The sequence below is a fragment of the Pollicipes pollicipes genome, unplaced genomic scaffold (assembly GCF_011947565.3).
Source record: "Pollicipes pollicipes isolate AB1234 unplaced genomic scaffold, Ppol_2.1 Scaffold_6138;HRSCAF=7277_pilon_pilon_pilon, whole genome shotgun sequence".
Lineage (NCBI taxonomy): Eukaryota > Metazoa > Arthropoda > Thecostraca > Pollicipedomorpha > Pollicipedidae > Pollicipes > Pollicipes pollicipes.
The window spans coordinates 25339636-25358097 of NW_023596818.1; the positions used below are offsets into that span (position 1 = coordinate 25339636).

Below are 18462 nucleotides of genomic sequence, written 5' to 3' on the forward strand. Positions count from 1 at the left end.
GTAGCTGCGTTAGGTGAATGTGTGCTCGAAGTCTGTATGTGTCTGGTCCAAAAAGCAGCAAGCAAAATTGTGTAGGCCACATGGTTTGGATAGGTACGTCGACACGGCAGCGACCTTGAAGAGAAGCTAGGCCTCGCACTCGGTATCATTGAATCAATTTATCCTTAAAGCAGAAACACGTCACTTTGGATTCCGGGAACGGCAACGCAGCCTTAAAACGCAAATCAGAAACATAAGTCATGCTGGTTGGAATGTGTAATTTATGATTATCAAACGGCAAGGAATCTTAGCTACAAGTGGATCGGACACCACCTTAGCCTTACGAAAGGGAGAGGGCTCCAAATGCGAGTACTGAGCGAGCTAGAACGAAAATGATATTAGAAAGATATTGTCAAACAGCTTTACAAAATACGTCAAAATGGAAATGCGACCTTCGACATGTCAATCCAGGTCAAGGCGTAAATTAGCACCCTATATACCGCTTCTGTTATCTCAAAAGAACTGAGCATACGACGCCAACGCAAAAGGTGGCGTTGAAGAGCTCTCGGACGATCTGTCAGATAGGCACTAATAGACATCGACAAATATGACCTGTGACATATCATGTCAGGTCAAAGTGGTGAAGGCAGCTGTTGCGTCAGACCGTGTTGTCACATAAAGAGCTAACAATTCACATGAATGGGAAAATAGGGTTAGGGAGGGCTTCCAAAACCGTAGGGCATATGCCACCAATGTGTAAGTCGCATGACCTTCAAACGGAATATTCTTGTCACAAATGACAAGGTTTGACGTACCTCAGAATCGGATGGCCTGACCTTGCAAAACCACCAGAGCGACAGCAGTGTTTTTCAGAGTGATGTAGCAGAAGTATAGCAAAAGTATAGGAAAGCAGAAGCAAAACAAGCTTCTCCGAGTTACATGCTCTGCGAGGTGTATGCATAATTTGCTACTTCGAAAAACTGTCTCCGATATGAATTAACGAAAGATGTAAAGATTAAGAAATGCCGGGGTCAGAAACTTCGAATGCTCACAGTGTGCGCATAAATTATATAAACCCAGGTGTCCAAAATGTCGGTGTCCAGCTAAAAATCGTTCAGATCTTGTTAATGAAACACCTTAGGGGCCTCTGAAGTCCGTCTCGGAGAGCGAGGGCTAAAACAGATTTGTCTTGGCGTGTATATAACTGACATATATTCCTATCACCACAAGAAGGTGCCACCAGCTTTGATTGTAAACAAGTTTATTATTTTTGTTTGCATTAGTACTGGATGCAAGGAAATAATCACATGTTAATATATATATATATATATATATATATATATATATAATGACAGTGAATGACAGTGATAATATAATTAATGCACCTCACTTCAGGTCGCTCGTGCAACATCCCAGAAGGCACCTCTTGCTGAGTGGGACGAGCGAAGCAACCATGTGTAAATGCAAACATGAAAGAACGGAACCCGTCGCATTTGGAAACCTTCTGCACGGGATTTACGAAATACCAGTGCGTTGCAGCAGTCCAATTTCATAATTTTTATTGGTGGTGATGGGGGAGGGGGGGGGGGACGGGGTGGGGGGTTGCGTGCGCTGCGTTGCTGACCGGCTGCCGCTGGATGTTTGTGCGCCGCCGGTTGCCGCTGGTACGCCTCCCCACAAGAACGAATATTTTCTGAGGAACCCATTGGTCAACACACGAGCCAGACGATGTGACGATGTTGGCGCACATTTCGACACGTCCCAACTCCGGTAAACCCGAAATCAACACATACTCGTGTGAACCACGGAGCTCGGATGAAGTGGGAGACCGGAGCATCGGCGGGATGGTAGGTCCGGTCAGGCACCATGAACGGCTGTGTCCCCATGCGTGGTCGCGCACCCTTAACCACAGTACCCCATCTCCAGCCTTTAGCTGAGGATAACATTTAAACAGGCAAAACAGAGCCAGATGCACTGATAATACACAGAAATTGGCAGGAATCCACGCAAGCGGCGAATTCCATTCCATCGGTATGTGCGGTATGCGGTGTGTTTCCCAAAACAAAACCATGACCTGGATCATTGTTGGTTAGTGATTAATCCGGCCATTAAGAACTTTGTGGAAGATGTCTGTTGTGGTCCCCACTATCGATAAATTCGAAATACGGATCAGACACTAACCGATACAGCAAATTCTCGAGTAAAAAAGTAGGCTGGTTTAGATTTTGGTCTAAGCCTTCATCTCTTACCCTTGGTCAATGAAATTTGCTGTAATCCTGAATTTAGTTGTTGTATTGCCTAAGAAACTCTTTCAGATACCTATGACGTCGTCTAACACTCCGTTGTCGCATCAGATTGAACGATTCCTTAAACTTTTCTTCGCTGACAGCCACGGCCTGACTTCGACCTGCCATAGGTCGGCGACCTTCCAAGGTACATCTAATTCGCATTCAAAAAGATACCAATACTGCTCGAATTCAGCCAGATGGAGCGAATCTAATTCTCATACAGTTCTCCGTTGCGAGACACACTCGATTACAAACCTTCCTCGATCTTTATGTCCGGTATCTGCTCGGAATGTGTCGCAGTCTTTGACGTTACGATATACAATACGGTGTTTTGCCGGACCATTTATCCTTCCCCATTCCGCCGATGATTTTTGGGGCGGGCGCGATACCCACAGTCCGTTGGCGGAAAGCTGTGGCCGTCTGTGAGGCTGATCAGCCTTCTCACGCTCACAGGAGTAGAGGCTGTGGAGACTTCAGTGAGTCTTTTTAATCGTGATATGGCCAGTGGAGGCTCATTGCGGGTGGATGTCAGCGACCCGCTGATGCCTGGTGGTGAGAAAGGTGCGATAAATTCTTCAATATTTCAACCTGACGGCCCAATTGTAACCCTGATAGCCCAACTTTAAGCCCGATAGCCCAACTTTAACCTTTATTGCCCAACTGTGACAACTGCAACCTGATGGTTTAGCGCTCCAAGATGGGCTTTTATTCCGTGCGTCCCCTCCACAGCTGTCCCTGAGGGACGGAGAACATGAGCCTCCACAAAGCTTGAGCTGACTCACGTTTGGCGCCGGTAAAATGCCAGGCGCACACTATGTACATCTAAGCGCACACTTTATCTACACCACACTCTATCTATCTAAGCACCTGCCTATCTACGCCACTTCTGAAATGAACAAAATGAGTGTGCATCGAGTTCGCTGCCATATTTTGTCCTATATCGTACCATAGTACCATGTCACTTATGTGTCGAGATCACAACATCGGTACAATCCTGTTTGCACATGTCCACTGGGAGTTTTCTCGGCCAGACGGAAAGAAACCCAGTTTGAAACCATGGCATTGACACTGGTCTCCGCTCAAGTAGAACAGCAAGCACTGTGTTGACCCACAATCGAAAGATACAAGATCATACACTAAACTATGCGACAAGTGCCAGCACGTCAACTGATGATTGATGCAAACATGAAGTGCCGGACTCCGCTCACGTGATTTCATCGAAAAGTCCGTCTTCAGGTCCATGTTGACGTGCGTGCTCGTCCTTGGCGGCGCTGGTTTGCCGCGGGGACGCGTCTCGTGCGGGCCCGGCTAATCCAGCGCCCATCAGACCAGCCCAGTATCGGCGCCCAGCAGAGCTTGGCCGGTCATTGTTGGGATTATCGTGGCCCTGATCAGGGCAGGCCGGCCGTGACGGGTCACGAGAACAAAGCGTGACGGAGGACGCCGGGGTCCAGGAGCCATGGAGGTACGAGCATAGGGACGTTAGTATGGTGTGTGCCTTCGTAATTGAAAACGTGCGCCTTGAACGGCCGCAGTGAAGGAGAATGCAGCTGTCTGATCAATGGTTGAGACGATTTTTATCTGAAGGGTTCGGATGGCTCCTAAGGTTTTCTTAGGCTGGCAACGGCATTAAAAACATAAAATGTTCGATACCGGTGTCAGGCACGACGCGCGATGTTGGGGTCCGTTTTTTTTTGTTTCGCAAGGAGGCGTTTCCCGAATATGTTGGAGAACAGGTCATGCGTAGGCCAAGACGCCGAAGCACGCCGCAAATATCGTGCGACAACGGACGAATTTAGTGTCCCAACGCTCAGGGGACTTCAAATTGACGCAGGTACTTAAATCTTATAAAGAATAACACGCACTGCGCATCCGTTAGATGCGAACCAATGTTATGTGGCTGGAGTCGGTGCTATGCCGCCAACGCCGACTCTACGCGCGGCAAAGCAAACGGAAACCACAAAAAATGACCTGCTCGGCATCCGGGTTGCGTGGAGCCACGCTGCGCGTACCATGGGTCCTCCAAGTTATCCATGCATGATAAATGACTTACAAATGTTCGCTGATACACACTTCAAATTGCTGAGATACGAGTCCACGTGACGTCACGAGCGGCGGCGCTACCGGCGCCAACGGCGTCACTCTCAGTGAAGGAGGTGGGAAACTCTCGTGAATGCACAAGCTAAGAAAGGAATATTCTTCCGCGGTGCTTATCCTGCTGACCGCACAAATGTTTTAAGGCCTCCTGATACCTGTGCCTCTCTTATAATGTCCCCGCCCCCAAAAGGACACATCGTTCCCGCCGATTCCTTCAGAGAGTTGCCCCGCCAAGCGCAGCCGCCACCGCCCATGCTGCAACCGCGATGGATTTTGGCAGCCGCAGCAGTGCCGTTGGCTACTTCCAGCTGTAGTGGGGAATCCGTACCAGGTCGGCTCCATTGATCCGCTACGCCCGGGAAGGAAGGAAGAAGGCTCCGTCCAAATGTGCTCGGCACAACGCTGATTAGCAGACCAAGCCGCCGTTCGCGTAGGAAAATCAGTGTGCTGTCCTAATGTTGCACTAAATGCCTCAGAGTTAAGTTCTAACGCCGTGTCTACGTCATACAAGAATGTGACGCATTTCGGTGCAGTCGACAGCCGAGAAAATGAGCAGGTAGTGGATACTGATTTAACAGTTTCCGCTGTAAAAATGCATGATATTTAAATGATGTGCGCTGCCAGAGCAACTGCTCGAGACAGATCATTTGTCGATTATAAACTGGCGTCCCTGCTGAGCCGGGGCATGAACCGGTGTGTGCTACACAAACATGGCACATTTGTACTATGTCGATTATAAACTGGCGTTCCTGCTGAGCCGGGGCATGAACCGGTGTGTGCTACACAAACATGGCACATTTGTACTATGTCGATTATAAACTGGCGTTCCTGCTGAGCCGGGGCATGAACCGGTGTGTGCTACACAAACATGGCATAAAACATTATATATATATATATATATATATATATATATATATATATGTATATATATATATATATATGAATATATATATATATATATATATATATATATATATATATATATATATATATATATATATATATATATATATATATATATATATGAATTTAGACTATATGCAGCATGAAAAGTTACGCAAAATTTATTATCATAACGTCTAAGTAGGCGAAGTAGGCACACAGCATGCTCTAATGGCAGTATTTCACTCATAACGTCCCGTCTTAAATGAAAAAAATCAAAGTAGAAGTCTCGGCAGCTGAAGTAAGTACCTTTGAGGCGTGGGAGGAAAACGCTACCCTTTAATTGTTGTTACGTTTAGAAAAGCACCGACTGTCCTGTTCTCCCTTCACCCAATGCACCTCTTTAGACGTCGAGAGACTTGGAGCTTGTAGTATTTTACACAAGCGATGCTTTGCAGAACGCAACGGGGTTAAGTTCTGCACGATGTTATGTGGACTGAAAGAGGACAAATAGTTCTTGCAAGAATCAAACATCTGCAGCACTTGTAATCGTGGGTAAAGCCAGTTATTGACCCTGTTTCTGCTTCGGGTCACGAATTTGGCTGAGGAGCTCTGGCAGTGTTTGGTAGCATGAGATACATTTTTGAGAACACTGATTGACAGAAGTGTCTCTCCTCAAAAACATTTCAGCACCGCTGGTGTTTCCGTGATCGGAGGGCCCACAGACTTAAACATGTTCAGAGGTGTGAGAAAGTCATAAAGATGCGAAGCCTGAAATGACGGTGGCATCGACAGGAAACTAAACATTCCCGCATTTCCCTCGGACTGATATGCGCGCAGTGCGCCATTGCTGCATTTGAGTTTTGTTTACTGATATAGAAGGTCAGGTAGACTGATGTCCTAGCCAAGGTATTTGATGTCTCGCGTTTGTATGGGCCCACCCAGCATTTAATAACAATCGCCACCGCCGAAGGGCTTCCTTCTACACTTCCATCCTATTACATCAGGACATATTCGCTGTTTTGATGGGTCAAAACAGCTCATGCATATCGTCGAGATAATTGCAAAAGAAGAGAACTTGGAAATCCTACAAATATAAGTGGACATAGCCGTCCAGGTCTGCACTAAAAATGTAACATCTCAATAACGTGAGGGAGCGCCGAATGGGGTTCGATGGGGACCGAATGGGGTTCACCGAACCGGCAGAGGGAGGAGGACGGGATTTCGCGCTGCACGCAACAAACACAACCACCCTCCTGGCTCCTCCCTCAAAACCCCAGGCTTCGCGCTCTCCGTGGCCTGAGAAGCATAAAAGCCAAATTTCCTCGCCGACCACACGGTATATACAGCCATAACCCCAACGATCGGTGGGGTGTCCATCTATATCACGCAACGGACCCTTGCTCCGGCAGCGGGCCGGGTGGCTCTGGCAGCGTTACTGATTTGTTGAGAAGGAAAGAAAGCAAACGGGAGGTGAGCAAGGTGTGAGTAGTCTCATCTGGATAGATATCAGTAGGTGTCATCGCTGTTGACTTCAGTGCATCGGGGCCTGTTTTGCAGACACATTATGACAACACAAATATGAGATGTAACACCGTGTCTATGGTGAATGTTTTATGTGTATGAGGTCAAAGGGGCATAATTTGCAGTGCATCTACTTAAAAGTATCGACTTCCGATATTTCAAGCACTGTAGTAATGTGCAAAATCAAATACGCCCCACGTTTCGCCATTGCCTTTACATCTCTTCAAAAACGGACTCGATCGATCGTCATTAACTAACGACTCCGCCATGTTGTTTAGCCATGCCAACATGTCTCCCTTTAATAAATCGTTAATCAGGCTCATTCTCTTGCTTGAATAAAAGGGAGTAACTACATTTGCTTCAGCTCAATCTCCCTCCATTTTCACTATTCCATTCCGTCCCCATCTTTGATCCTTTGATGTAAAATGTCACAATCGCCGCAGACAAAAGCTTGCGTAAGAGCTGGCCAGTTCCATCCAAAACTGGGCGGCACCCCCATTTCCCGCACGCACCCAAAGGCTTTCAGAAAACCGGCACGCAGTGCTTCAATCAGATCGCTGCGAAAAACTCGCTACTCCAAAGTCAAGGTTGCGTTCGGCAGGTGTACGGTCACTGTTGTGAAATTGGCACAATAGCTACGACGACAGCACAATCAATGATATCCTGGCTTTGTGGCGTGCTAATTATTCCATGACGGACACTCTCAGTGTGGCAACGAAACACAAAGTACGCGCTCCAGACGCATGGCCTTTACAAGACAGAACTATCCCCTGAAATGCACACGTCTTACACGTCAACGTCTAGGTCTGTGAAGTCCGTGCTCGGATCCTGTATTTAGGTTAAGTAGGCATCCATATGGTCTGCTTCGTTCTGACTACTGCGGTTACTGGCGGAGAGCAAAGTGCGAGTGCTCGCTTTTATTGGTTTGGAAGCATAAGTGGATGAACGACGCTTACCGTCTGTGCAACGTACATGGTAGGAATCACTCCTTTCACAGATGCCGAACGTCGATTTGTATCCATGAGAAAATAGGTGTTAGAAGAGAGCATAAATAGATTCACCGGGCGCGAAGCGCAGAGCACTTACTATGCGGGTTGTAACATGTTACCGCTTGCAACACTTCCATGTGGAAAGCGGTAGTTACGTGCGGCTAAATGATGGGCTTTCGGATTCGAGCGGAGTCAAAAAAGGCGACACATGATTACTTAGTTGTGTGCTGTATTCACGTCTATGCTGCGCTTGGGCTAAAACTGAAGTGGTATAAGAGCTGGCTTGAATCACATGCTGGCTAATAATGCGTTGCTCCCATGAATATAGTGACTAACTCCTGGGTCCAGGTCATCTTCTTGGGAGAAAATTAGCACGCCATTTTGCGTAATTGCCTGTGTTATGAGTATTCCAACGTCTGCGATGACTTAAAGGTAGATTACTCACCCAAAACATATTTCTTAGCTATATTTTTTACCGGCGAGGACGCAGATAGATGACACTAACGCAATCCCTGTCCGTTTCAGCCAGGGGCTCGACACGTTATACTGGGGTCCCTGTACCATTTATCGGGCTTTCTACGCCGGTAAGGGATCCTTCCACGTCATCGAGAGACCCCTACGTCGATCCAGGACTGTATGATGTACTCTTCTAAGCGTCTCTGGATCGACAGGGGGTCCGGTCCCACCTTCACCAGAATCCCAGCCGGCGGGCGGCAGGTACCCCGAACTGGGACGGAAGGGCTCTTAAGAGCGCCCCCTGAAGCAAAAGCGTAATGTGCTTCCTAGTGTTCCACACATCGAACCCCCTATCTGAGAAAACAAGGGATCTCCGTAATATCTGATGGCGTGGATTGAATCTGGCTGAACAAATTGCATAGACCTGGCCAGTAGATGCTTGCCTGACGAAGCCCGTCTGATTTCAGAATCAGTTGGTGGATAAATAGTCCTTTGCATGCACTCTGGAAACCTAATAATAAGCATGGCTTCAAGCGTCGAGTACTGTCAATATAAACAACGTTTGTTCGATGGCATTGTTTAACCACTACCTCCTGGCATTGGTCAACACACGCCCGGGTTGTCGGTTGAATGCAACGCGCTCGGTTGAGGATGAGGCAAAAGTGACCCTGACATCTCAAAAATTTAGAGAGAGATATGCAGCAAGTATGGTTAGAGATACCAATTTCATGCAGTAAGTATGCCTCTATGTGGTGTTTCAGCAAAGCAAACAACAAAGCAGCCCTAACCCTTATTAGCAAAGCCTCCTAAAGCAAGCTTTCCAATAATGAAGTGATTTGTTTTTACCTTGATCTGATATCTATATTTCACCCAATGTCGATGAAATTGTTTAAAATCCTGATGTCAACAGTCTAATGGCTTACAAAAACCTAAAAGTTGCATGACTGCAACACCTGTTATATTATATATACACACACGTATAATATGCACACGTTGTCGTGCCATACTGAGCGATTCCCTAACAGTCGCCTTTGCTGACAGCCATGGCCTGACTTTGACCTGCCGTATATCGCCAACCTTACAATGTATATATATATATATATATATATATATATATATATATATATATATATATATATATATATATATATATATATATATAGCTCCTACAGTTGCCCTACTGCTACGGCTTGGCACGAACGCGCTCCGTCGCTCGGAAGCTATTTTTGAGAGGAAAAAAACATCATGGGGAGGCCAAATTGATCTTCCTAGCTCAACCCAAATCCGTGCTGAGACTTGATATAATAAAGCATTCAGAATACTGATTTCTGATGCATGTTCGTTTTCACCAGCCCGCTGTCTGCCACTTGGTGTTAGCTGCGGACTAAAGCTACATGGGCTGCGGAGACTGCAACGCCGAACATCGCTGTTTTTTCTCCGAAAGATTACGAACGATTATGCTCCAACCATTTCATGTAATGTTTTTGCAACTCCTTTGTAATGAAACGCTGAAAGCAAACAAGCTTACAATAACTGATAATATGGACAAAATTTTTGAGCCCCTTTTAATCTTTCGTAATGTGTTTATGTTTTAATCTTCCACAGTGTCCCTCAATATCTATGTAAAACACCGAAAGCATTCCGGCAACGCTCCTGTTCGGTTAAAGTATGGTGAAGGGTTTCATAAATCACTCAAAATGAGCAGCATCGGCACCGGTACCATTCGACGCGGCCTTTTGTTGCCTGCTCCGCCCATCCCATTCAATTGCACGGTACTTTCTTTGATGTCTCGCTTTTTTCTCCTAGTTTAAGGAGGCAAAAGAGGGGTAAAACAGAAGAAAATAGGCCGTTACAGTAAAGCAGACCAAATAGAGCGAACGGTTGTTTTTAGCGCATTGGGCTATTGAATTGGCGACCGTTCACCAGCTTCAGTATCCCCATTCCTTGGAAAGACTATTTGCGCATGCGCACAAACAAGCCTAGCGTTCCAAATATTTTCGTTTTAAGGTCTTCCATGCACGCTATTGATTTTACGCAGGATGGGCCCTACGACATTTGGGGACCTCTAAACAAACGCGTCTGTGATATGTGGCGTTGGCCACCCAAAATTGATCACTATACGCTGATTTGTGAATATGTCAGAGAAAACGCCAAAGCAAGCAAGCATCTCGCCCGCACCTAATTGCGTTCAAGGCGCGAAACTTGCCAGGGAATTTTCCAACGACACACGGCGTACCCCTGTCGCTCATCGAAATCCTGCGTGTGATACGGGTGCGTTGAAAGGGACTGCAGTGCGCAGCACCTGCAGCTTCCCTGTGCGACTTTCAGGACACACCAGGAAAACATCCCCTCGGCGCCGTCTGCAGGCTTGGGGCTGCCAATGACCGGGCTCGATTTTACCGCTCCGGTCCTCCGTCGGCGGAAAACGCCCGGCGCGAACAGCTGCGGCGCGGGCCAAGTGCGGAATGCGGTCTGAGCAAGATCGGAATCGGAATCCGCCTGTATCTGGAGTGGCTGAGTTGGGGGGGGGGGGGGGGGGGGGCGCTGGAGATTCGTCACCACTGGTCAGAGCGACTTACTGCACCAGTTTCCTCGCGGGAGAGGCTGAGAAACAGCAGCGAGGGGGAAACTGATGACCGCCGACAATGTCGATGTTTCTGATCGTCTGGAGGAAAGATTAGCTTTTGCGTGCGGCGCTGAGTGGGTTGAAACACCGCGGGGGAGCGTTGGGATGTGGTGGTTGAAATGGCTTGTTCTTGCTAACGCCGATGAACTTGGCTAAACCGGTTCATACAGCTTTTATAAGGTGTGACATTCACAAGCTCATTGTTCACCGAGAGAGGTCTGTTTCAAGTTGATCGTTTATTAACCGGATAACATGACTCTTAAATGTTTTTTCTACAAAGTATCTGTTCGGGGTCGTGACGAACGATGCGGAATCCTTGGCATACTATTCATAATGGTGGCGAGCTGATTACCACGCACTCCTTCATGCTAATACAATGCGCGGTAAAAATGTCGTGCGAACGGTACATATTTCATTTTGGCGACAGCCAAACCGTGCTGCGGAGAACCTCCATACAGATACAGCCAAGAAATACTTGGATTCGCCATTTTCCCCTGGTCTATAATGCACCTAATTAGATTACTGGTGTTTGATGTATAGTGCAGCACGACAGAAAGTGCAGCCAGGGTTACACAACTGCTTCTTTGGTGTCACACACAACACGAACAAATGTCGCACGTACGGAGTGACGTAACTCTCACGCCATCATCACATCATTGAACGAGCCTCACGCCGGCTTGGTCGGAGCCGCCGCCCTCTGCATCCAGCAGACTCCTCGCGGCAACACAAACAGTTGATTCGTGTCCAGCATACACGAGAGGCCCGGCCAGCCAGCCTCAGCACACACACACACGTTCCGGCGCGCATGCGCACGTCCCCATGCCGGCGCCAGCCCGAGAACACGCGCACGTCGCAGTGCACTTCGGACGAGCACAAATCCAAACACATGATAACACATGCGAGGCCGGCTAAGCCCGGAGACCGAATCATGTCACCCCAGCTCGGATCTGGAGGAGACTCGGGATCCCAGACAGGACGGTGCGTCCCTGGCTGGGGCCGAGGCGAGCCGGTGCCGGAGGGAAAGGCCCCAGACAGGGTCACAAGGATCAAAAGCAGACAGTGGCCGTTGGATGCTGGTCCCGTCTTGTTCGCAGGTTTCAGACGCGGCTGTGGCTTTTGTTCGGTGAAGACGTGTGCTCACCCGCGACCGGCGACCAGAGCCAGAACCACCATCACCAGCGAAGGCACCGGCACCGCTGCCGACCCGCTGAAGCAGGGTCATGACCCGTCAGAAGAGGTTCGGTAGACACAGTTGTAATGTTTATCAGGTCACACTTTCGGTCACAGGGTCGTGAGGGCGGTGGGGGGGGGGGGGGGGGGAGTAAGGGCACGCGCAACGGATATCGGCTGACAACCTGGGTCATACAGTCATGACCCCACAGACCGGGGGGCGGTAGATACAGCCACAGGGGTGACAGGTCGTTATCTGGATCACGGGGTCGTGCCCTGTCAGACCCGGGGTGAGCTAAAAAAAAAAACGCTGACAACATGAGATCACAACCCCAATCGCAGAGTCGTGGCACAGCCGGCTCCAAGAATGGCAGAGGTGTGCGCAGGGCAACGACGGCTTAGTCGCACAGAGGAGCAGTATTAAAATTAATTGACATAATAAGGTCAAAGTATGGGCATGGCTTGATTACAGTAAACTCTCGTGCTCTGTTGTCATGCTCATGCCCGCTTTAAAAAAAAATGTTTGCGCATAACGGCGTGGAAAATATTTCATGCAAAAGGTGATAATATACGGCACCAAGAGGCGTGCAATGTCTTTCACCACGCCTGACGTGGCGAAACATAGCGGTACGGCAACGCTCCACACCAGCGGAATATTCCCGTAGACCGGGCCAACCAACGGCACAATACCAGATAAAAACGCATCCAGATAGTCAATAGTGAGCAAAGAATACAGCAGTGTTTAAAGTGGTGGGTTATTACATGGTACATGGGAGCCGAGCCTGCAATGCCTTAGGCGATAACACCCTCCCCCTATTGTTTTACTGCACGTTCTCGAAATCAAGGACTATTGACCGTATCCATGCACCGCGTTTTGAAAGAAATTGTCCGCTCTGGTTAGATAACGCGCGTGACGAATCGGCACAATGAGTTGCTACAGTTTTCCACGGAAACTGTGCAGCTGCGAGGGAAATATGCCAGCAAAGCCTTGACATTACGGAACAACACTTTCCTTGCGTACAACAGCACATGCAGGGTAATAACGGCGCGAAAAAACGCAGCAATATTCGGCAGAGAAACATCGACCTTCCGCATAAGTCAATGTCTCTACCAGCGCCAAGGTGTGCTCCAAACCAATGCGTGTTATAATGAGCGAAACTATGAGATACATACGGTGCGTTTCTTAAATTCGCGGTGTGCTGAGGTATGCTGGCGGTGGTGACGCCGTCTGCAATCTAAACTGCCATATAACTACACTCTGTCGCCATAAGTTGGACAGATACAGCAGGGGCAAGTTGAGGAATGATGCGCAAGCTGCGGGTAAAACAAATACGTTTACTTGTTTAGTGATATTGTCAGGTGGCTTCCTGTGCTACAGGATGAGAGATGTAGAAGTAGCACCTCCTAGCACTATTATTTCTCCTTTTTTGGTTCCTGCTTATCCGTCTTCGATCGGAGATCAGTTTTCTTGGACTTTCCACCGTCCTTGATTTCCTTCATCAAGCTCTTCCTCTTCTCCGCAATCTCTTCGTACGCCGCGTCGATGACCTCGAACTTTTTTATTACGCGTCGCAGGAAGTAGGCGAGCGCAAGAGTCACCGACGTGGGTATCACGACAAACCTGATCCAGAACGTGGAGTCCCTGGCACGGGACACACTAGCGTTACGCATGCTCCGCCTGCCACTCTGGCTCCAGCGTTAACGAGAAACAGCTCAGTAATGATAGCCATCTCTCGAAATATCCGTGAACATCTTATGCAGCGGGATAGTTGACACACAACTTCCAGCCATGAAGCTACTACAAAGTGGGAAAGTAAAATTCGAACATGATTATAGCCGGTAATAAATGGTGAATGAGTGGCAACAGCAGGTATCTGGGTGTACGTCAGGGCACCACGAGAACGGACGTCACAAACTCAAGGGTACGGCACGTGCCTGAGAAAACCCTTCTCAGCCGGGCCAGGCTTCAGTGGCTGCGGCCTTCAGTGCGTTGATGCATTGACTCAAGACAGCGCTCTGTGAGCTGGCAAAAAAGTTTTGAAAATTTGCAAAAATCTCGAACACTAGGACGTTTTTTCAAGAATAAAGCTCACTGTTCCAAGAAGATACTGAAAGCTGTTTGCGGTGTTTGTTGATATAAAATCGCAGCATATTTCGAGCTCATTTCAGATAATTGCTCACAATTCTAAGTGCCTTGTAACACCTCAAACGTATGACAAATAACCTGCCATGTTTTGCCAAGGCCGTCCAAATTTGCGCGGCAAAAATACTACATCATTTTCACAAATGACAGAGACGTATAAACGAACTGAGGTTATGCTGCATGTTGCCAAGTGTACAAATGTGGTATGTGCTGTCGTCTTAGCTCCATAGCCTTCAAAGTGGATGCGCCACCCGCGCCTCCCAGTTTTCGTGGCATCCCGAGCTATGTGGAAAAATTAATGTTTTCCCACCAATACGCCGTTGCCGGCTGGGGCGAAAACAGGATTTTGCATCGGGTGGCACACCTCACAATTTGTGGTTTGAAAAATGCTTGTGCGGCGAAGGTGCGGACAATGTCTTGCATGGCATGTACGAATGTGGCGTGTTTGTAATCCACTTATCTTGGCACGCTTACTTCCATATTCTAACTGTACACGCTATTCACATACACATCAAGCCATGCAAAATGGAATGATGGAGACCCTCGTGTCCTCCAGCGCCCTCAGGGTCTAAAACACCTTCCCTTGACACACACACACACACTTGGCTCTCAGTAACATAACTTTGCCTTTAGAATCCCTCCCCCCCTGGCAAATCGGATCTGCCCCTCCGCGCGTCCCCCGCACTGTCCGGGCAGGCCTGGTGGCGGCGAGATGACGTCTGTCCGCCTGGGTGGGGCGGCAATTGTTTGAGTTAAACAAAATTAATGTTCGCCATTATCGGGGTCCTATAAAAGGGAATGTTCCACATCTATATGGGGTTTTGAACTGAAATAGCCATCTTGAAGGCCTTTCGGTGATGTTCACAATTCTGCCCTTCTTGAGACGTAAGTGTGGTTTCCTAAAACCTAATTTCTGAGCTACGTGCCCACGGAAACGGGAAAGGTACATCGGGGGAGCATTTCAAAGTCACCTTGACATTCATGACGTATAATAACGTCACTGAAATCCGGTCATTCAACAAGCCGTGTGGCAATCAAGGCTAATGCAAGTATAGTTGTCGAGGCATTCATATCTGGCGTTCGAGAGCACAATTGCCAACTATAACGAAACGTCGATTGGCTCTAAAACAATGCTGTGCGAGGTGCGATGACGTAATCAAAGCAGAACGCATTGATGAGCATATTTACTACACAGAGAGTTGTGTTACCTAGAACAGCCTTTTCCACCTAGAAATTATATCTGTAGTCATAAATGAGCTTGTTTCATTATATCTGATGCTTGCTTGAATATTTTAAAATGTTAAACAGCCCGTTATTAAGAAGAATGCGCTGCGTGTTCCTCGCATGTTTTTGGGTTGTTAATAAATGAAGTCGAATGAAACCTTAACTTGAGCGTCAAGCTGGCGTCGAAGCGTAAAGAAAATATATGTGCACTTGGCTTATCAAATTGTTTACTGCTTGAGCTGATACAATTGTCTCAATCAATTTGACAACATTTTTGCCCTCGCCCATCGCATACAAAACCGGCCAGGAAGGGCAAGCTCTAGTTCTATCGATTGTTCTAAAAAGGGGAACAGCCCCTGGAACGTGATGCGGTCGCACACAGGTGTGACCGTATCAAACATTGCAAGAGATCATTTTCGTCAAATCTTTTCTTTTCGCTGCCGTGCCATTTCACTTGGATCATTTCCCATCGCCCAGTCACGCCGTAATGCGAGGCAAGAGAAGCTTGACGCGGAAGAACAAGGCCCCTAACACAACCTAACACACCCAGCCAAAACGACGTCCCAATGAGACTCAGCATTACCCACGCCCTAAACCAGCTTCATTCACTTCATTTCGCAACACAGCACAGGCTGAAATACCGGGGAAACCTGTGAGTACATGGCCTCGTGATCACGAGATAGCCCACAACTCCACTTACAAGAACGGGTCGTTGAGGTCCATCTCGAACGGCGGGGTGTTGGTCAGTCCCGACTGGCGAATACGGACCTCCTCGAGAGGCCGGTCGCCGGGACCCACCGGCAGATGCTCGATCCGATGCACCACGTCCATTCCGCTGGTGACCTGAGGTCGCCGGACCAGGGGTCAGCAGGTCACCTCAGGCCAGGTTATCGGCACAAGGAAGTGACGGAAGAAGCTGTTTTGTGTGTGGGGTAAAACACGCATGGTCAAAACACGAAGTTTTGAAAGGTATTTTGGAATGTGTCGGCGAAAATGAGGTGAACCAAAACTGGACACCAAGAGCCCTGTGCTGCAGATCGCAAACAGTCGCAATATCGTGTAAAAGCATGTGCTGGCCTGTACATCTAAATGCACATAAAGCGCCATGCATTTACCGAAGCTGACCCGCAAAGTAAGCTGACTAGCCTAACGTTATCATCAGTTGCGCTCGCGTTTAGTCGCATCATGCCATCCCCGGCATACCCTGCGCGCCAACTTCTTCAGGCTCTCTATAAATGTCTCCCGCCCAGTGTCTGCGACGTTGTCTGACCCAACCCTGATCTTGTCCAATTTCTTAAATAATATCTCACCCGAGTCATCGCAATGACCGGCATGAGAGATTGCAATACTCGTACATATGACAGTCAGATACTTTGTTACCAAGCTACTTCACGTGCGTCAATTAACAGTCTCGGTTACTGTGTCAATAAATCTAACTGACTTAACAACATTGATAAAGCTTTATCTCCAATGTGCCTGCCACTGATCGAAACAAATCTCGATCCTGACCTTGCCGAAGACGACGTGGGTGCCGTCGAGCCAGGGCGCGCGCACAGTGGTGATGAAGAACTGGGCGCCGTTGGTGTCTCGTCCCGAGTTGGCCATGCTGAGGATACCCGGTCCAGAGTGGCGAAGACGGAAGTTCTCGTCTTGGAATGTGGGCCCATAGACGCTGAAGCCGCCGGTGCCGTCACCCCTCTCGAAGTCGCCACCTGGGCAAGGTCACGAGGTCACACCACAGGTCACGGGTGACAAGCTTCAGTCTCGGGAAGGGAATGCGGCTCAGACAGGGCACTAGGTGGAGCGACCATGTTCGGGGAAAGGGGCGCGGACAGAAATTACCGCCATCATCGTGTAGGACCTTCGAGAGTCACTGGTATGCATATCTGTCTTATGGTCCAGATCAGTAGTGACGCTTAGGGAGTTGTGCTGGCTGGTGTCATGAATCTCAGGGAAATGTTGCACGCTGTTCGCAAAATCAAGAATGGACAGCCATTCCAGTTTCTGTCACCCGAAAAGTTTCGAAAAAATGTCACCGAAGACGAGGCCCTCAAGTTAAGTTTTCGGGCAATTATGCACAATGATGACAAAAATGGCGTAAGTTGTTAAGTGCATTCTCAAGGAACACTATTCACATCGATAAGGCAGTAGTAATAGCCTTATTCCTCGGAGAACAGCCAGGAGATTCCATGTTGTCTGACCATGAAGAGAAGCTCAAGAACACGAAATATCAAATATGCGTTGATATTTCGGCAGTATTCCTTTATCGAAAAGAATTACAGAAGTCATCACTTTCATCATCACAATTTGTGATTTATCACAATTCATCACTGGCGTCGAAGCATGGGTGATACATAGCGAGCCTCGATTGCATGATATATTGGAAGCTTATGTGCGTGCATGACATTTTTAAAAAAAATTTGATCCGAACCCTTTGAATGGATGGATTTCTGGGATCAGCGCTCACGCTAAGCAGTGCTTGTTTTGTGAGCCCTGACCCGTACCATCCGATCGCGCAATTCCAGGCAACGGCAGAATTTAGTGGCGAAAGCTTAACGTGCCGCAATGCTCGGCACGGTCCGTCCTGCTCTCTGACGTCAACTGACCTTTAGCGCGACCGCTGCCACCGGCCGCAGGCCATACCTGTCAAGGGCAAATAGCGAGCGCCCTAAAGCGACTCGAACCCACCCCGCCACGGGTGGGTGAACCGGGAGGCAGGCGCTCTAACCAACTGAGCCACCGGGACGGGCCAACACGGTGAATTGAGTGGATTTGAGTGAGTGGAAATTATTAACAGGTACCCCGTTATAAAACCTAGCTTTCGAGATGCCAACAAGTGGCATGTGTTTGGGCGCCCAAACTGCTAGTCAAGCGCCAGCCCGCGCACTGTTTAACCGTTCAAGCCAGCAAACAGTGTTACCCCAGACGACGCTGCAGATCCTCTCAACATGCCTTTCCAATGCCTGTTGAGCACCCATCCCTGCACCATCCGTAAGGTGCGTTACCAGCGTACAACCCTCAGAGAGTAGTAACACAACTTCTTCTCGACGGGTGAGGGGAGAACACAGCAAGCGTATGGCAGAC

General features: G+C 48.3%; 1 protein-coding gene across 2 annotated transcripts in view; it reads right to left on the reverse strand.

Moving 5' to 3' along the window:
• Window positions 1-10854: 10854 nt before the first annotated feature.
• LOC119106339 (peptidyl-prolyl cis-trans isomerase 6) overlaps window positions 10855-18462 on the reverse strand; it is a 13410-nt gene continuing 5802 nt past the window's right edge. The window contains exons 4-7 of one of the 2 annotated variants that reach the window (XM_037229957.1): window positions 16888-17090; window positions 16079-16221; window positions 13413-13653; window positions 10855-12048 (exon numbers count right to left, since the gene is read on the reverse strand). In XM_037229957.1, coding sequence (XP_037085852.1) covers window positions 13425-13653; window positions 16079-16221; window positions 16888-17090 — 575 coding nt within the window. In that variant the 3' untranslated portion in view covers window positions 10855-12048; window positions 13413-13424. The remainder of the gene's footprint in view (window positions 12049-13412; window positions 13654-16078; window positions 16222-16887; window positions 17091-18462) is intronic. The other variant, XM_037229958.1, reaches the window with a different exon arrangement.